The 19,502-nt window shown below is 60.6% G+C and overlaps 1 protein-coding gene across 9 annotated transcripts; it reads right to left on the minus strand.

Annotated features, from left to right (window-relative positions):
- Window positions 1-492: 492 nt before the first annotated feature.
- Window positions 493-18,580, minus strand: MLXIPL (MLX interacting protein like). Of its 9 annotated transcripts, XM_046668172.1 has the most exons (17): window positions 18,251-18,580; window positions 14,449-14,555; window positions 10,193-10,275; window positions 9,931-10,020; window positions 9,586-9,630; window positions 8,827-9,028; window positions 8,622-8,702; window positions 5,590-5,759; window positions 3,699-4,227; window positions 3,422-3,489; window positions 3,196-3,346; window positions 2,930-3,045; window positions 2,717-2,836; window positions 2,439-2,566; window positions 2,240-2,363; window positions 1,525-1,654; window positions 493-1,253 (listed from the first exon to the last, which is right to left on the minus strand). In XM_046668172.1, exons 1-17 carry the CDS (start codon window positions 18,541-18,543, stop codon window positions 1,135-1,137), a joined length of 2,556 nt encoding a protein of 851 aa, XP_046524128.1. In that variant the 5' UTR covers window positions 18,544-18,580; the 3' UTR covers window positions 493-1,134. The 9 variants fall into 9 exon arrangements, with proteins under 9 accessions (XP_046524128.1, XP_046524127.1, XP_046524124.1 ...); XM_046668171.1 differs by having other exon boundaries at window positions 2,717-3,045; XM_046668168.1 differs by having other exon boundaries at window positions 2,717-3,045; window positions 3,196-3,343; window positions 3,699-4,320.
- Window positions 18,581-19,502: the final 922 nt, after the last annotated feature.

The raw sequence follows: 19,502 nt of genomic DNA on the forward strand, positions 1-19,502 counted from the left end.
CCATCCCAACCAGTTGCCATCCACCCTCTGCTTGCACATCTCAGAGTGGGGAGATCACTAGCCCCTGTGGCAGCATGTTCTCCTTCTGGATAGTTCTGATGGAAGACCCTGTCACTTCCCCTCCTTGGTCCTGCTCTGCCCTCTTCCAACCTGGAAGGTGGTGAGCCTCTCGGAACCCTCTCCTGGCCATGGAGGGAGGATTTCCAGGACAAGTATCTGTCATCTCTCAGCTGGATGACAGCAGCGGCCTATGACCGCTCTCCCTGCTTCTGCCTTTGCCCCATGTGGCCTGTTCTCAACTCAGCACCCGGAGGGATCCTGTTAAGAAGTTGTGTCTGATCTTGTCCCACCTCTACTCAAAACCCTCCGGTGACTTCCAGCTCAGAGGACAAGCCAAGGCCCTTTCATGGCCTGCAAGGCGCTCTGCAAGACCACCTCTTGCTGCCAACCAGCTCTCTCTCCCTCCCAGATTGAGACGTGCTGACAGCCCCCAACAGTTTTTGTTTTTATTGGTCAAAAGTTCTTTACAAAATCCATACACACGCATCCACACACACAAGATGCCTGCCCTGGTTTGGCCACCCCCTGCCCAGGTCTCTCCTGGGATCAGACCTTCCTGGCCTCACCCAGGGACGCCATCCTGCAGCCCCTCCAGGCTACCAGTGAAGGCACAGAGAGGGAACCTCCTCTTCTGCTTATCTGCTCAGAAACAGGGGCCTGTGCCCCACCGGCCGGGGAGCAGGGGGAGTGACAGGGAAACAGGATTGTGCACGTCCCTCCTTCAAGCTCCCTGAGTTGCCGGCTTAGGCCTCTGAGTGTCACAGCTGCTAAAGCTTCCAGATCATCTTCTGGTTGAAGCTTTCCCATCCCCCCTTTGCAGACTGGAAAATGGAGGTCCAAAGAGGGAGTATGAGTCCCCCAGGTCACAGCGTTAGTCACTAGTACAGCAGGGACTGCAACTCAGTTCTTCCCAGCTTCCAGGACGCGGGAAGAGACTTGGGCCTGGCTCGACCCTCAGGAAAGGGGACAGCCAGGGCCTGGGGCAGGAGGGAGGGCCCAGAAGTTGTCCCTGGAGCCCACACCCAGGGAAAGCAGCCCCAGGGCAGCTGAGTAAGCGGCAGGGTCTGGCCAGCGCTATAAAGGGTTGCCAAGGGTGCCCTCTGTGACCGCCCGTGTGGCTTGCTCGGGTATACAGCCCGGGTCCGTCAGGATACTGGTGGATGTGCTCAGCTGGCGTAGGGAGTTCAGGACAGCTGGGGAAAGAGAGAGACACCTCCTGGGGTTAGGGCCCCACCCTTGGATGCGGAAGACAAAAGGATGGGGGAGGTACTAGTTGGCAAGACCGTCAGCACCTCCTAGGACCTCTGTCTGCAGGTGTCCTGGTGGCCGGAGGACCATCGAGGGGGCATGGTGGGATGGCTGAAACTCCAGGCTGTTAAAGACAGGCTGGACCTGGGGCTGAGAGAGTGGAACCCCCTGTTCTGAGGCTTGGACACTCTGGTGGGAGGGAGGTGGCTCACGTACTTGGTCGGAGAGCAGGCAGAGAGCAGTACTGGTCCAGCCAGGCCAGCGAAGTCTGGCGGAGGCTCTGCAAGCTTGCCGTGGACACCATCCCGTTGAAAGACTCGAACAGAGGCCGGATGAGGATGCTGAACTGGGCCCAGGTCAAGGAGCAGGCCTGTCGTCCAGCCGATGCCCTCACACACCTCACATGTAGGCCTGACATCTGGCCCAAAGCAGGGGGAGGGCCTGGCCGGTGTGGAGTCTTGAACCCGTAGGACCCCTACTGTAGCTGCCCTCCACCCTGCCAAGGCCTGCAGCTCTCTGGCTCTCAGCCCCCTCCCGCAGCCCCTCCACCACCCTTCTTCTGGGCTGGACTATCCCCCATCCCTGGGCTTCCTGCCCTGGATCAGTCAAGAGCTTGACCAGGTAAGGGAGGGAGAGTTTCCACGTCCTCCCCAGGGCCCAGCTCACTTCCAAACCGGCCTTGGAACTTTCTGAGGGAAGGGCTGTGGTCTCCTCACCCAAGGGCTCCCCCCTTGGTTTCTTTCTGCTCCCAGCCCGTCACTGGGCAATCCTGCTAGCCACAATGCCAAGGGCCTAGAAGGAGGGGGCGGAACCGGAGCCCGTTCCCCTGGGAGCAGCTCTGAGACCCTGCCTGGCTGTGGAACCAAGCCTGTAGTCGGGCATAGCCTGGTCCGGCTGCAGTGCTCACCCGGCCACTGGCAGGTGAGGATACCACCCAGAACTTCCAGTTGTGCAGTGTGCGGGCCCGGACATAGTCATCAAACATGTCTCGCATCTGGTCGAAACGCTGGTGTGTGATGGGCACCCCGGTGGCAGGCAGCTGCTGCTGGCACAGGCTAGGGGAATGGGGGGTGGGGTTGGGAGTCAGGCAGCATGCCCCCCGTCCCAGCGCCTGCACGTCCTCCACCTACTTAATGGCAGCGTTGAGCTCCTCGATCTGGTCCCGCAGCTGCTGGGCCTCCTCCTGCATGGCTGCCCGCTCCTGCTGCAGCATGGCGATATACTCGGCCGTCTTCTGCAGTGTGGTGGCTTTGCTCATCTGCGGGCATCACCAGGGAGGGCTCAGGTGCTGGAGGCCCCTCATCCCGGGACCCACTGAAGCACTGGGGCCGGAGGAGGCAACTGTGCATGTGGAGGGCCCTGGGATTTGGTCTGGGTTCTAGGAGTGCCAGCCTGGGTGGGGCCTCACCTTGAGGCTGGGCTGGGCACTGAGCGTGCTCACCAGCCCGTGCAGGGTGTCAAATCCCAGCTTGATATTGAAGCGCCGCTTCTGCTCCGCAGAGATGTGTGTGATGCGCCGGCTCTCAGTCTTGAGGGCAGACAGCGAGTAGGGTGAGCCTAGGAGGGAGTGCGGGAGGCCCTGGGGGTGCACACAAATCTTGGGGTGGGGGGATGGTGCCACCTTGTTGTTGTCTGGACGGCCCCGGCTTAGGATGGGTTGAGGGGGAGAGATGCGGACGCTCAGAGTTCCCGGGCCTGGCATGGAGCTGAGCTCCCCAGACAGCCGCCGCTCACCTCCTGTGGCAGGGACACACAGACCCACAGACAGACCGACACAGGGGAGAGGGTCCTATTGTCTGTCCCTTCATCCTGGCCCCAGATACAGTCCCCCACTCCTTCCCTCACTCTGTCCCCGAGAGCCCCCCAATTCCTGTAACCCCTCTTTACCGCTGGGTGCTGGAGGCGAGAGCCGCTCCACTTTGGGGACAATCAGGGGCCTGGGAGGGGCCAGTGTGGCTGGGCCAGGAGGTGGCCGGGGTGGTGTAGGGGCCGGGGTCGGGGGAAAGAAGGTGCAGGGGAACTCAGGGACCGTCTCCTGCTGGGGTGGAGAAGGGCGGAGAGTTGGGGTGAAGCCCCGGGGCTCGCCCCCACCTCCCAGTGCCGGCCATCTTACCGGGGACCCTGGGGGCCGAAGGAGTGTGCTGGACACAAGTGGTGGCTCCAGGGCTTGCTCAGGCTTGGCTGTGCACAGGCAGAACTGTGAGGGCCACTGGGGCTGGCCCCAACCCCATCATCACCCACACTCCTTATGGGTTCAGAGCCCACGTCCCTAATTCCTCGCCACCCTGCCCCCCAGCTGAGCCTGCCCCTTAACCTTCTCCTCTACTCCCACAGGCTCCCTGCTTCTGCATTTGGTCCCCATCTGCCCCTCTCTCGACCCTGCGCCTCACCTGCTGTGAGTAGCTGTGTGAGGCAGGGGTTGTTGCCCCCAGCAGTGGCAGTGGGGCTGGCAGTGGCAGGGGCCAAGGTGCGGGGGCTGGGCTTCTGCCCCCTAGAGGATGGGGTGGGGGGCTTGCCTCTGGGCCGCAGGCCTTGGGGCACTGTGAAGTGAGGCCCCGGTGGGGGCTCCGGATACCCAGAGGGGAGAAGGGGAAAGGAGGAGGGGGTGGAATGTGGGGCAAGTGGGAAGGCAGTGGGAGCAGGCAGTGGGGACACTCCCGGGGCAGGAGGGACAGTAGGGAAGGAGAATCTGGGAGAGAAGAGAGACTCTTCCTGAAGCACAGCAGGGGGCGGAGCCATGGGAGGGAAGTGGGGTGGGGGACAGGGCTCCAGGCCAGGCCCTTTGGCAGGGGTAGAGTATTCGAGGAGGGGTGTGGGTGGGGGAGGGGCTGGGAGCTTGGGCTTGGGGTCTTCAGGAAGGAGGAAATCAGAGCTCAGGAAGGCACTGGAGTCCAGGGGGCCAGGGCAGCTGCTCCGAGCCTGGTTGGGAGGACAGATAGAGAGCAGGGGAGAAAGCTGGCCTTTGCGGCCACCCCGGCAGCCTCCTGCTTTGGCTGAGCTCTGGACTGGGCACTAGGAGAGAGAGGAGAAATGATCCCTGCCCTCCATCACACACACCAGGGAAATTATAATTTAATAAGGAGAGGGAATGGAATACATTGATGCACAAATTAGGCATAAGAAAGAGCATCAATCTTCCTGCCCACCCATTCATTCACCAAATAATTTATCCATCCATCCACCAATCCGTTCACTAACCCATCCATCCATCCATCCATCCATCCATCCACCCACCTACCCATCCATCCATCCCTCCTCTATCCATTCATCTACATATTTATTCTCATCTATGAGCTAGCTCATCTATCTTTCCATCAGCCCACCACATACTAACCCATTCACCAATCCATCCAACCATCTATGCTTCCTTCATTCATCTACCAACCCATCCATAATCCATCTATCCACCATCTATACATTCACCAGCCATGTATCCACCCACCAGCCCATTCATTGATTCACCAAACTCATTTATGAATTCATCTACCAGCCCATCCATCCAACCAACCACTCACCCACCTATGTATACACACCAACCCATGTAAGCATCTACCCCCATCTACAACCTGTCTATTCACCAACACACCCATCCATACACTCATTCATTCATCACTTGCTCAACCATTGGGTCACCATTTACCCAGTGCTGTTAATGTGCTTGAACTGTGTTAGGCATGGAAGTGCAGTGGTGAGGAAAACACAGCCCTTCCAGCAAGGAGCTCACTGTCTAGTCCAGGAGAGAGACCCCTCAGCAATGAACTGAAAAGTCTAATGATGGAGGGAAATGGCACCTATCTAACCTAGCAGCAGGGAGGCAACATCTGAATTGGGTGTGGCAGTTCCTGAGCCAAAATGGTAGACTCACTGTTTCCTAAGCATGCCTGCTCAGCTTCCTGACTCCACGCTCCCATTCATGCTTCTCCTCCCATCTGGCTTGCTTTCTACTGGTCTTTTCTTCTGTCCAAACCTGACCCGTTCACTAAGGCCCAGAACTCCCCCTCCTCCAGGAAGCCCTCCACAAGCAACCTAGCCCTCGGTGGTGCTCTGCTCCAAGCTCCCCTGCCCTCAGCCTCCCTCCCACAACCATCTTGTCAGTTCTGCTTCACCAGGGTCTTTCCTCCCCAGCTGAATTGCACCCTCCTGGAGGGCAGAGATGGGGTTTTTCTCCAGCCTCTTGGTCGACCAAGCACAGGACTAGCACCTGGGAAGTACCCTGAAAAACTCCTGGACATAGGCAGGTGAGTGGGACAGGGCTGGGGGGTGGGTGTGTGGCGAGCTCACCTGCAGGCGGTTATGCCCTGAGAGGTGGGTCATGGCTGAGGAGGCAGGGGGCACCTCTGAACCCAGGATCCCACTGCTGAAGGGGGAGTCGGCCATGGGGCTGAAGCTGGGGGGCTCTGGGAAGTTTGAAGGCATGGGCGTCTGTGGGGGGCGGTAGTTGGTGAAGAAATCTGTAATTGAGACACACAAGGCAGCAGCAGTCAGGGCTAAGGCCTGTCTGGAAGCAGGGGGAGGAGAGCGGGCCTCGTGCCCTGTCCCCAGGCCAGAGTGGCGGTGGGGTGGGGGCCAGCGGGGGAAGGGGGGGCTTCCACAGGAGATTGTGAAACTGGGAGAGTTTCTGTCTCACTCAGGGGAAGCAGCAACAGAGGCTCGAGTGGGATGGGCCTGAGTGGGAGACAACAGGGGACTGTGTGGGGCTGTGAGCAGGACCCCAGGCAGCAGCCCTCCCATGGAGCCCCACACTTGACTCATGAGGCCCCCTTCCCCATCCCCAGCCCTGGGCACTCCCGTGTCTGCTCCTGTTACCAGCCCTGCTGGGGACATAAAGGGCAGTAAAAGTGCCAGGGAGGGAAAGGGGTGGGGTCCAAGGGAGGAGGTCTGGGACGGGGAGGAGCCCCAGGGTGACAGGAGTTCAAGGGGTGAGTTAGGGGTGAGGGGGCAGACAGTCAGCGAATCTGGGACAAGTTGCTTTGTTGGAAGGTCAAGAGATGGGGCTACAAGGATGGAGCCCAGGCGTGGAGTGAAGGGGCTGAGGGGGTGACAGCAGGGGTCAGAGGGTGGGCTCAGAGTGGGGGGCTGGAAAGCCTGGAAGAGCTGGCGGGGCGGGGGCCGACGGCTTGTTTGAGGTGCGGGTTGTGTGAGCCCCAGGCTATTCTGGTTTGGGGAAGCAGCTGCCCGCGGCTTAACCACATCCCGGCCCGGGCGCCACCCGCCCACCCGCTCCCTTCCGGGCACCTTTCTCTGACCCTGACCAGCCTTCGGTCTGCACCAGCGCCCAAGGCCTCCTGGTCTGGTCAGATCTGACCTCACCAGCCTTTGATGGGCCCAGGCCCCCAAGCCAACAGAGCTGGTCAGGTCTCTCTCCCAGGGGCCACCTCGAAGGAGACCCAGCAGTGGGACAGATATGACCACACAGAACCTCCAGCCTGACAGGGTTAAACCAGTGTGTGCCTCTTGTGTGACTCTGGGGCTCGGGTGTCGCTGGGCAGCTGGCTCTACGTGTCAGTGTGTGGTCTCCCCCGTGTCTGTCCCATGGTCTGTAGCTCTGTCTGTGTGCACCTGCCCTGATGTGAGGTGTTCTATGCTCACGTCTGTGTGTCTGAGTGTGTGTGTATGCGTGTCTTTCTCGGCCACAAGGTTAGAAGGCAGGGATCGTCTTGCTGTCCTGCTGCCTCCCTTTAACAGAAGGACTGGGTGGCAGAGGGTGAGCGGTCACTGATCCTCCACTCCCCCAGGACGATAAGCCTCGTCACTAGGCCCCTTGAGGCCTGGGCTCTAGAACCAGCTGCCTACTCAGCCCAGTCCCAGGATGACGGCCACAGAGCAGCTCCCTGCTCTTGTTGCTGCCCACTCCCCAGGTGTCACAGGCCTCATGGTGCAATGAGCTGCTGGGTCCATCACTGAGGCCCACCATCCCCTTACCATAGATTGCCCACTTGTCCTCACTGGCCTTGAGAGAAGTCGCTTCCTAGTCCTAGCCACCCGCTGAGCCTGAGTCCCTTCCTAGCCTCTGTCCCCCCACTGACCTGCCGTCCTCTCCCCAGCCCCTCTCCCATCATCAGCCCCTTCCCCTTCCCTCGGCACCCCTCACCAGACCACTTGTACCTCACCGAGCCCTCCCCTCACTAAGCCTCCTCCCTCCCTCGAGTTCCGGCCCCCTCACTGGGTTTCCTCTCAAGTGAGGAGCTCCTGGGGAAAATCAGAGGCAGCCCCGGTGGCCCCTGTGCTCCTGCCCTCCCTGTGCATGGAGCTCTTGAAGGGGCCACACCAGCCACCTCCTCTGCATGACATCCCCTACCACAGGTTGCCCATGCTCGCCCCCACCAGCAGCCACCCCGGATTGAGAGACGTCGCTTCCTAGCCCCAGGTTTGCCCAGAGCCGGGGGTGGGGGTGGCTGGGCTCCTACCTGTGGCAGGGGTCTGTGTGCCCAGACAGGGCCGCTGCCCTCCCAGGCCGGTTTGCTCCCAGGGCACTGCCATCAACACTTCTGCCCCCACAGTCCCCACTCCCGCCCAGGGCTGAGGCAGGGGTGGGGGTGGTTCCTCATTCCCTAGTTCCCGCCCCACAGGCCTCCACCTCTTGACTGATGGGCCCAGGACCCTGTGGGGAAAGAGTGGAGGGGTCACCGAAACTACGCCGGGACCTCCTTTCTGTCCCCTGGGTCTTGGCTGAGACAGGCTGAGCCCCGATGTCTACCTGACCCCCAGAATGGCTCCGGAGTCCCCAAAGTGTATGAACTTCGGGAGCAGTCTCCAAGACCCGCGGCTGAATGAAGAAAGCAACGTGGGAGAGTTGGTTGTGAAAATAGAAAGAGATATCTGTCCCCATGCGCTATTACAGACATCAGTACCTCTGGTGGGATGGAAGAAATGAGTGACCCGGTGCCCTGGGGGTCAGGAGACGGAGGCAGGGAAACACACCACTTTAGAAAGTGCCTTACAAGACACGATACCTGAGATTTTCTTAAAAATAATATAGCAGGGGAGAAGTGTGTGAAGTCTAGAAGAAACAAGACTGGCCAAGAGCGATAAATGTTGAAGTTGGTGATGGTTCCACGAGCATTCATTGAACTACTCTCTCTCTACTGGTGTGTATGTTTGAAATGTTCTTTAATAAATAGCTTTTAAAATTAATTATGTAAATAATAAATAGGCCCAAACAAATCAAAGTCCCTGAGAGAGTCCCAGCATCCATTGCTTTCCTGGGAACTTCCAGAGCCTGCAGCTCCAATGCCCTGGTCCCCTCTTCCCTGCCCAGGTTCCCTGTCTGACCCTGCCCGTCCACCCCACCCAGGGGGAGGGGCCTGCCCCACCTGAGATCTCCATGAAGTCATCCAGGCTGGGCTGCAGAGGTGTCAGGTCTGGCTGGATCATGTCAGCATTGCCGACGTAGGCTGGAGGGGGCAGTGGTGCCGTCAGGAACAGCAGGAAGGGTGGAGTAGGGGCACCCATCCCCCGCTGTCCCCTCTTGGCGGCCTGCACTCCCACAGGCCTCCTCTCCTGGGAGCAGGCCCTCACCGTCCTCTGGGGGCAGCTGCAGGGGCTTCGGGCTGGGCTGAGTCATGGTGAAGAGTGTGTCGGAGATGTCGGACAAAAAGCAATCGAGGTCCAGAAGCTGCCGCGTGTCGGGATCCTCCTCCGGGCCCCCCAGCAGCACGGGCACCACGCTGGAGAAGAGCTGCTCGCACCATCGCTCCGGTGGCTGCCACCCGCCTTCCGCCTAGGAGACAGAGCCATCAGCAGCCCCGCTCCTCCCCATCTGGGGACACAGGGGTCACCCACTGCCCCAGGCCCTTCCATATCGCCCCGGCCTGGGAGATGAAATGATCAGCTGGCTAGAAGGCCTCTCTTTGCACAGACCCTCCTCGCTTCTCTCTGGTGGGCCCAGTTTGCTGCCTGGAAGGCTAGGGTCACCCCACTGGCCTCTTAACATCGCCCCCCAGGCGACAGACAGGGATGGCCCGCTGAAGACACAAGGGTCCCCTTCCTGCCCCTGTGCTTATTCCCATCTGGACCCCAGTTCTTAGGGCCCTCCGTTCCCCCGTGCCTCCCCACCCCTTGCTCAGTCAACGAGAAGCCTTGGTGTTTTTCCACCACTGTGCCCGCCAAGGCTTCCCTCCCCAAGGGGAGAAGGGCTCAGTTAGTCAGAGGACAACAGCCTCGCCCACTCCCTCACTTCCCATCCTCACCCACAGCCACTGTCCTACTCCCGCCACGCCCCGCCCCCGCCCCCCCAGGAAGGAAGCTGTCAATTCTCTGGGTCCAGGGAGCACCCACCTGCTTGGGGGCCAGGAGATCCCCTTCTCTGCTGGACTTACGGAGCTGCAGGAACACAGAGAGGTGGACACTGTGTCCCTTGACCCCTCCTCCATCGTTCCCGCCAAGGCCTCCCCTACTCACAAGCTCCCACAGATCAAGGAGATCCCCCACTTCCCCTCAGGAGCTCCTCTGCCCTGGGAGGTAAGGAGCTGCAAGGGGCCCCTGTGGCCACACGGTGGCGCTGTCGGCCTGGATCTTAATGGAGGGCGGAGTCGGGGAGAGCCCCTCCAGCGCTCTTCCAAGAGAGGCGGTGGCAGCGGCCGCAGGGGAAAGGTCCGGAGCCTCCCCCGGGCCCCCACTGACCCGCTTCTTGTAGTAGATGCGCCACTTGTGGTACTCGCGCATCACCACCTCGATGCGCCGCTTCCAGTAATTCCCCTCCAGGACCACGGCCTGGGGAGGGTCGGGGAGAGGCTCAGTGCGAGGGTCAACACCAACGCGTCGTCCCCCCGCCGCGCCCAATCCGCGTCTGGGCCAGACCCTCCCGCCCAGGGCGAGGAGTGACGGAAAGGAGGGGCAGGCTTGGTGGGGAGGCAGGTGGGCGGTGGTCCTCAGTCTCAGCTACCTCCGGTTTCCGGTGCTCATCAGCCTCAGGCCCCTGCAGGGGGGTCACGAAGCCACACACGGGGCTCTTCCTCCGCTCCACATCTAAGAGAAGGGGGCCAGGTCAGCGGTGCCCAGCTCCGCCGTCTCGCACCCAAAGGGGACTAAGACTCAAGTGCCACACTGTGAAATCCTGCCTGGCTTTGGATCCTCAGATTAAGTGCCACCTCCTCCAGGAAGCCTTCCTGCCTGCTCTAGCCCTGCCATATCTCCCATTTCTATGCCCCTCTGTGAAACCTACCCCCCACACCTCCTCTGCCTTCCTTGGAAGCCTAGTAGGTGTACAGGCAATGCTTGCTGAATGGGATTGTGGGGCGGGCCACAAGAACTGAGCTGCCCCAAGAAGGTTCTGGTCAGATTGGCAGGCCAGGGGTCCCCTGACTCAGGCTCCTTAGTACGGCCCTCGCTCATCTCAGAGAACCACTGCTTGTCCTTCAGGCCACCTACTTGAGCCTTTTTTCCACCTCCTCCACTCCCCTCCCCTCTCCAATCCTTTTGAGCTATAAACACATGCCAGGCTCTCTGTCACCTCCCAAACTTTCCCTTCCCTTGTTCCCTGAACAAGTTCACCTTCTTCCCCTCACCTCTTTGGTTCCCCTGAGACTCTGGCAGAGTGTCACTCACCACCTGCACTTCTGCATCTCCCAGTCCCACCTTCACCTCCTGTAGCTCAGCCTCCGCCCCCACGCCCGTCCCACCGACCCAGCTCCTGAACTCAGGGCCCTGGCCCTCCCCAGTCCCATCCTCCTGGACCTCAACTGCTGAGCAGCCCCCTCCTCCCTCACCACCCCTCTCCTGCCTCAGCCCCGGGAGCCTTTCCTCTGTTTCCCAGCCTCCCTGACCGCTTTTCACCGGCCCCTCTGCAAGGCCCAGCTCGCGGCCTCTCTCATCCTGCCCTTGTCCAGTCTCAGACCCATTTCCCAGCTGCCTGGGGAACCTCCACTAGGATGTCCCAAAATGTGTTCCTCTCACATGTTTGGGAGCATCCCTCCCAAGCCTTTGCCTCCCTGCCAACACAGCCTCTCAGTCACAGGAACTCCCCATGACGCCCGGGGTTCCCGTCTAATCCCGGCACTCTCTCAGTTCCAAGGACCTGGGACATTTCCTCCTCCACATTCTCCCTGTCACCCCCTGGTCTGGTGTCATTTCTCACCTGACCTCCCTGTCTCCAGCCTCAACACCCTCTAGTTCTTCTTCCTGCTGTGGCTAGGCCAGTTCCCCCTGAAGTGCACTTCAGGCCTGAAGCCCTCCACGGCTCCTGAATCCTCCAGGATAAAGTCCATATCCCTTAGCTTGGCTTCCAAGGCTCCACGACTGGCCCTGCCTGCTCCTCCCCTTTCGTTCTCCTTCATATGCGCCACCTTGAAGCCAAACAGTGTCTTGCTGTTGCCCCACACAACCCACACTCTGGTCTTATTCTACACGGCACTGCCCTTCCCTCCTCTGCCTTGTCCACATCTGCCCATCTGTCAGGAGAGCCCGGGGTAGCCCCCTTCCAGGAAGCCTTCCCTTCTCTGAAACCCCATGGTCCTGTCTGCCTCACTCTCCGCCCAGCCCTGGCCGTTTCTCTGCGTGCTGGCCCCCGCTGGGAAGGAGAGCAGGAGCTGTGTCCTTTGGCCCCGAATCCCGGCATCTGGCACGGAGCTTGGCACACAGCAGGCCTTCGAAACGCTGGAACCCCCAGACAGTGACTCTTCCTGGCAGTCCTGACAAAGAGGACAATCGCTCACCCTTCGTGGGTGTTGGTGGGGGCCCATCCTGCCTCAGCCCTCGGCAAACTTCCTCTGGGACAAATGAGGACACAGAGGAGGAGGACCACCCAAACATCAAATTTATTGGGACCTTCAGCATCATTTACAAAGTTCTGTCCTAAAGGACATTTCCGAAACTATTCCCATGGGATTGGGGGAGGGGGTCTGTCCTGGTGGCTGAGCATGGCTTGGACAGAAAACAAAGGATGGGCCCAGGGGGTGAGAGCAAGGAGGGTCTCCAAGAGTATCTGCCCCTGGCTTATACTCTTGAGACAGGGCTGAGCAGGCCCGGCTGGACTCTCCCTCCCCTGCCAGGGATCCTGCACTCTGGACGGAAGGGCAGTGACCATGTGGCTTCCTGGAGCTGGGGCGGGCTTTATCGATGAGTTCACCACTGATAAGTTCATCCGTTCATGCAGCCACCTAATACATGCTGGGGCAGGGTAGCCCCGGGGGGTCAGGACGCTCCGAGCTTAGGTGGGAGAGCTAATGAGAGCACACATACAACATGAGCGAGTGCATGGGGAGAGTCGGCCCCCAGAGGCGCACAGTGCTCGGGGGGGCTCACGGGACACCCAGACGAGTTTGGGATGTGGGAAAGGAAGGCGTCTGGGAGGCCAGGAGCCTGGGGAGGGGTGGCAGGCTCGAGGAGGCAGGGCCAGTCAGCCTTCCAGCAGTCTCCTTGTCTCCCTTTCCTGAAGCCCACCCTCCAACCTTGGGTGCTCAGGGAGGAGGGGGCGTCCTGACATTTGTTGTGTGCCTGCGTGTGCTGCCCCTGCGACCACAGTAATAACAATAAATGCCAGCAGCGCACCTTCCGGGGGCCCCTGAGCATGAGGGCCTGGGCTGAGGCATGGATGCTCTCACTGAAGACCCACGGCAAACCTCAGCAGCAGGCTTCCTATTATTCCCATTTTACAAGTGAGCAGGCTGTGGCTAGCAGAGGCCAGGGACTCTCCCAAGGTCACACAGCTAGCGCATGCTAGAACTTGCCTCAAACCCACCTCCATCTGTCTCAGAATCTGGGGTCCTCCCAGCACCCTATGCACTAGCTGGAGACCAGAGTCTGTCTGTCTGGGCCAGGACCCCCGGTGGCATCAGAAATTTATTCTGCAGAGACAGATATTTGTGTCCCATCCAGCTTTGGGGGGGCAGGGTGAAACTCTGTGGGGGGACACTGACTCCCCCTGGCCTAAAAGCCTTATTGTTTGGCCAGGGCCCTCCTGCAAGTTCTCAGAAATGGCAGAGACCCAAGAAAACATTCAAAAGGCACAGAGCTCCCACTGCCCGGCCAGGCGACCTGCGTGTTCTCAGATGAGGACGGGAAGCCAGCCAGCTGGGAGCTGTGGAAGGAGTGCCAGGCTGAGAGCTGGAGAGCCCTGACCGGCTGGCCACACCTCTGCTTCTTTTATGCCCTGTGACCCTGAACAAGTCACTCACCTTCGGGGCCTCAGTCACTCCTCCATAAAATGGGGGTAATAATACCTATCTCCCCGGGTTGCTAGGAAGCCTTAGAGAAGATGATCTGTGACAGTGCCAGGCACATAGGTGAACAGAGACGAGAAAACACTCCCTCTCTCTGCTTGGATGGAACCCAGGGGGGACAGTACAGAGAATGCCCTGTGTGCGCCGTCCTGGGCCAGGCTTCCCATTGCAGTGCAGCCTTTGATCCTGCAGCAGCACCGAACTGAGCTGGACAAGGTCCCAGCACACGGCCGACAGTCCAAGCCCTCTCAGCCTCTGCTACCCTGCCACAGGGGTGAGTGAGTCTTGTATCCCCAAATAAATGACCGTGACCTCCTCAAGGGTACATTGGATTCAACCATCATTTATTGAGCACTAACTTTGTGCCAGGCCCGTTCCTACCCATTATCCTTGTGCCAACCATGCAAGGTAGGACTACTGGCCTCATTTTATAGATGAGGAAATAGGTTCAGAGAGGTTAGACACTTGCCTGCAGTCACACAGCCAGCAAGAGGCAGAAACAGGGTGGGAAACCAGCTCTGGGTGACTCCAAGTCCAGAGTCCCTTCTACTATACCACATGACCTCTCTGGGCGCCCTCCCCAAAATCTCCATCGGGGGGCTCCTACTGGGTGTTCAGAAAGGACTTCAATGAAAGGCTGGTGGAGACCAGTGGAAGATTCTCAGTTTCCCCATTTGCAAAGTGATGCAATCGGCCCAGACATTGTCTGACGCCTCTTTCTGCCCCGGCCTTGGAGGCGCCTGACTACACTAATGGGATGTAGAATGGGTCTTGAACTCTTCCCCAAATCTCAGCCCACCTTAGGACTTCCAAGGGGTGACCCCTGCTGTGCCCAACTTCACATTCCCCAAGGCCCTCTGGGGGTCCAAAGCTGTCCTGGTGCTGGGGGCCTGGTCTCCCCAAAAGACCAGCAGCCCTCTGCTGGTGCCGGCCCCGAGGGCCCTGGGGGTTTCCTGGGCAGCCCCACATGCAGCCCACTCACACTGGATATACCAGGCCCTCCAGATGGCGTTGTTGAGGCGGATCTTGTCTCGGCAGAGCAGCTTCAGCCCTTTGAAATTCTTCCACTTGGGGGAGACCAGCTTGCCGCTGTTAGAGGGAGAGGGCTGGGTCAGGGGGTGCTGGAGAAAGGGGAAAGTGGGAGGGCGCTTCTGCAGGGCTGGCTCCACACTCTTCCCCTGCACCAGGCACTCACCTAGGGTGGGCCATTTGAGGGACCCCCTCACTCTAACTGGCCTGAGATTCCTACCAAGACTCAGACCTTTAAAATACCCTCCCAGGTCCCCACTAGGGGCCCTTGTGTTCTCTGGTGAGACCTGCTTGTTAATCTGCTGCCAGAACCAAAGCCAGGGCTGAACCCTGTTGATCAGCTCAGTCCTCATACCCACAATGCCCAGCGGCCTCACAGGCCTCGTCTTCTAGGCTGGCGAGGGAGGGTTCTGGGACCCATTTCTTACTGAAGGGAATTGAGGCTCGGGAAGGGTAAGGGACATGCCCAAGGTCACATGGGGGAGACTCACTCAGGCCCTGTGGCTTTTTCTCCATCAGTCCTGCTGGGCCCCTTAGGCCCAGGGGATGGATAAAGTTTGTCCAGGTGGAGAGGGAGCCTTTTCACTGCCCTTCTGCTGTCTGTCCAGTCCCGAACCCCAAGATGCCAATCTGGACCAAGCAGGAAGGTGTGCCCCGTCTCAGGGGTATGCACAAGACAATGGTAATCAGGGCCCAAAGGAAGGCAGCTAGGATGGTGGAGTGGTGGCAGTGGACAGACAGCACCCTGACCCTGACCCTAGCAGTCAATCAAATCCACCAGACGGAAGGGCTTCACACAGGTGAGGAGCTTGCTAGGCACAGGCCAAGCCTGCCACCCGCCGGGAGCTGACCTAGGTCATGATGTTCAGGGTCTTAGACCCCCGCCGGTCCCTTCCTCCCTCCCGGCCTCCTCGTGGTCCACAGGCCGGGGGTGTATCCAAGTCTCCTCTGGCCCACTTTCTCCAACCCTTGCTCACATGCAATGCTGAGGCCCCAAGGCTTAGGCTGCAGAAAGCCAGGCCTGCTCTCTCCAGGGACCTCTCCCTCATCCTAGGGGTGAGGGGTGACTGGGTGGTAGTCTGCCTCTGCAACCCCTTGGGTACATGGGTCACTGGATCCCCTCTCCTCTCTGGTCTCCAGGATCCTGTGTTTGCTTTGGGGAGGGGGGGGGGGGGGGGACTGCCACCCAGGGCACAACAGGCCTCATTACCCAAATCGAGTACACAGCCTAAGCACCCAGGCCTGCTGGCCGGCCCTCTCCCTCCCGAATGAGATAAACACCATCTGTCCAGCAGGGAGACATGAGGGGAGGGGCACTCTGATACCTCCTGGGCCAGCTTCTTTTGTGGCACCTGGGGGGACTCCTGAGTTTGTTGCGCCTGCCTGTATCCCAGCAACCTCCCAGCCCACTCTCACCACTCAGTGCCCCACCCCCAGCCTGCCTGCCCTCTCTCCTCCATTTCCCTGCTGAGCCTGTGGCTTTGTGGCCAGGCAGGGTTGGGGGAGATGAGACAGTGACAACATCCAGGCCCAGGAGGAAAAGATTTGGGCTGTGCTGGGCCATGCAGGGGAGGGGAGTGGAGGGGTCCAGCCTGGAGCAAAAGCCTGGGGCCAGGGTTCAAGATCTTCTTAGACCAACAGAAAATCCGGGAATCTTGGGGATGGGATGGGATGGGGAAGACTCAGAACTAGCTCAGCCCCCCACTCCGCCCCCGTGTCTCCCTATCTCCCTAAGGAACTCCTTTAGTCTCCCTGACTGGGTCTTGCTTGCTCCCCCACATCCCTGAGGCCATGAGTAAGTGTTTTCTTGGAGGTTCCAGAACCTGCCTCCCTGGGGCTTCCACCCACAGAACCATGGAACATGGACCTGCTTCTAGAAGAGAAGGCCCCCCTCAGCCACACTGCCCTGCTGAAGGGAAAGCTGGCCAGTCCTCCAGCACCTTGCCTTGCTGTCCCCTTCCCATCCAGTCACTCTCTTGGGACACCCTGGCTTCTGCAATCCTCTCCCCTCCCGGGAACCCCTGTAATTAGGGGTCTTTAGGGGCTAAAACTGTTCCAGTCTGAGCCTGTGTTTTCTTCTACCAAATGGGGGAATCCGAAAGTTCCTCTAGAACTCAGCCACCTCCCTGCCCTGTGCTTAGGCCCCCAGCCAGGGCCGGACAGCTAGATGGGATATTCCGGGGGTTTAGGGGAAAAGCACAGCCCCCTTCACCTCAGCTGCCCCGACTGGGGTCACCTCAGCCCCCAGTCAGCCTCTTAGTGGGGGTCGTTCTCGCAGTGTGCTCCCTCCCCTCCCTTGCCACCTCCCCTGAGCCTCCTCGCCTTTTGGTCACCCAGGGTCCAGGGTGGAGGGTGGGCATGAGCCAGCGCAGGTGGAGCGGCGTGTGGTATAAAGCAGGAAGCTGAAGTTGGGGGTGGGTGGGACATGGGGGGCCCTGGGAGGACCTGGGGTGGAGAAGTGCCCGCATCCGGTGTACCAGAACCTTGGATGCCCTGTCTCGAGCGTCCCGTGATGCCCGAGTGGGGGAGGGAGGAAAGGGACGGGAATTTGAACTTTCCACATCGTCCGGCGCCCTGGACGATCAGGTTGCAACATGACCTGGGCTGGGGCCAGAGCTTGTGGGCCAAGGTTACACCGCTCCAGCCAATGGGGTCGCGGCTGGGCGGCCGCGGTTGGGGGTGGGCCGCACTCCCCCGCAATCTCCACCCCGGCTCCGGCTCCGGGTCAGAGCTACAAGTGCGAGTCCGTAGCCAGCAGTTCTCAGAAGGGGAGGAGGCGCCGCGGAGGAAGAGGAATATTTGCACAGAGAAAAGATCAAGGCTGGCCGATCCTCCTTTCTCCCCTACGGTTTTCGTTGATAATTTATCCTGGCCCCTCCGCTCCAGGGAACTTTGCTCCAGGGCACTGGGCCAGGACCCTGGTTCGCACCCTCCCCAGGGACGCGGGTGTGGAGCTCTGGGCGGGCGCGGCCCTCGCGCTCTGCAACGCGCTAGGCGGGGGTCCCATGCTGCGTTAGGCGCTCAGCCCCGCGCGGCGACCCGGGTAGGCGAGCCCAGGCCTCTCGGGTACCAGCCCCGAGCGCCTGCAGCACCCCCTGCCGGGCCACGGCTGGGAACCTCTGCAAGCTGCGCCCCCCTGGGTCCGCCCAGGGCACCCTCCTCCCGCCACCCTCGACCTAGTAGGTCAAGAACAGGTGTCCCGGCAATTAGGGGGTGCGGGGTGGACGAGAGGCTGGGTTTCGGTCGACTTTGCTATGAATTAGGACAACCAGGGGCACGAGGAGTATCTCGAGGGTGCAGGAATAGAGTGGTTCTGGGCCGGGGCTGCAGGGGAGGGAGAAGAGGGCTGCAGGTGGTCGGGTGGAGTGGCCCCGGGGTGGAGAGTGGGGTTAACAGTATGGCCTAGGGTCCTGGGAGCGCGAGAGGTGCCCTTGCATTTCTTTGAGGGGCAAAGGAGTCGGGATCGCGGAGAGGGGCCCGCGGTGGGCCTGTGGAGGTCGAGGCGGAGGGAAGGTGGTGCGCGCCCTCGGGAGGGAGGAATGGGAACCAGGAGGTATGCACGCCGGTCGGGGGGCCGGTGCGCTGGGCCAGGGTCAGAGGACGCTCGGGGCTTGGGTAGGGGTTGTCCAGGGTGTGGCTGGAGTATCCAAGGGCAGCCAGGGACCAAGGCTCGGGGCCGGGTGGGGTGTCCGGGGCCCCAGCGCGCCGTCCCGCCAAGGAGGGCCGAGGCCGTCGGGCCCCGGAGCCGCCCTCACCTGTAGGCCAGGCTCATGCACTCGAAGAGGCGGGTGAGTGTGGGGTCGATGCTGCGCGGCCCGAAGTCGGCGAGCCCCACGGGCCCCTCCTGGTCGCGCCGCCGGGTCAGCGAGTCGCTGTGCGGCGACGACACCATGAAGTGACCGCTGTGGATGACCTGCGAGCGGAGCAGCACGCTCGCGCTGCGCCGGATACTCGGACCCTCCGAGTCTGTGTCAGAGTCCGAGTCCGGGCAGGGGACGACCCGCTGGCCCTGCAAGCCCGCGGCCAGACCTGCCAGCGCTCCAGCCATGGTCACCGCTGCTGCCGCCGCCTCGCCTGGGCACGCAGGAGCCCCGGGCACCGCTCCTCGGGCCAGACCAGCCTCATTAGCATAGCCCCGCCCCACAATCCCAATTGGCAGTTCGGGGGGACCCCGCCTAGGGAGCGGACGAGGCGGGGCTTGTATTAGCATAATCAATACGCCAGGTGTGCGCGCTCGGGCCGGGGAGTTCCCGCGGGTCTGGAGTTTGGAAGAGGAGGAGGTCCCTATCTCCTCTCCCGCCTTTCCTTCTGCTGTGACCACTTCGAGTCCCGGTACAACCGCCCCTACTTCGCTCAAAAAGGGTCTCTGGAGGAGTCAACTATCAGTCGTTCAGCCCTGAGCCTGGAAGCGCCTCAGTGCCTGGGGTTCCTGCTTCCAGGGGCGCCCTCCGGTGAGGCCCTTCACCTAATTACTACCAACCTGCCTTCCCCGATCTCCGGCTCACATTCACCCCCTCTCAGTCCTCCACAAAGCTGGAAGCACCCACCTCTCCCGAGTCTTGTGTGGCACACAGGGAGGTCTCAGCACCCCCAGTTACCATTATGATCATCACTACGCCTGCACAGAGGCCCCAGAGGGTTACATGAATCCCGCGCCGCCGGCGGGTTCGGTACAGTGGTGATGGGTGACGCTGGCAGGGTGGAGCCTTGGTCACCCTGCCCTGGACATCCCCAGGCAGGCCATTGCTCAGGAGTTCTGGACCCGTCCTCTCACCGACCATGAGGTCCAGCTTATATTCTTGCCCTGCAGGCCCTCCTCTCAGCCTGAGGATACAAACCAGACTGTTTGGTCTGAGGTATTCACACCTGTCCCCTCACTGGCACCTTTAACAACCCTCAGAGGTGGGGTTCTTGCCCCACTTCGAGGGGACACCAGAGTCCACAGGAGGAAACACACCCAAGGATCTACAGAGGGACAGTAACAAAGCCGGATCTAGGATTGCAGGC

This window comes from Equus quagga, chromosome 7 (genome assembly GCF_021613505.1).
Source record: "Equus quagga isolate Etosha38 chromosome 7, UCLA_HA_Equagga_1.0, whole genome shotgun sequence".
NCBI lineage: Eukaryota > Metazoa > Chordata > Mammalia > Perissodactyla > Equidae > Equus > Equus quagga.

Coding starts and splice junctions, on each gene's coding strand:
- MLXIPL (XM_046668166.1), bottom strand. CDS start 18,543: ATGGCTGGAGCGCTGGCAGGTCTGGCCGCGGGCTTGCAGGGCCAGCGG. Junction 8,703..8,826: donor GCAGCTGCCCCCAGAGGACG/GTGAGGGCCTGC, acceptor TGCCCCCTCCAG/CCTACGTCGGCAATGCTGAC. Junction 3,490..3,698: donor CACACAGCTACTCACAGCAG/GTGAGGCGCAGG, acceptor GCCTGTGCACAG/CCAAGCCTGAGCAAGCCCTG.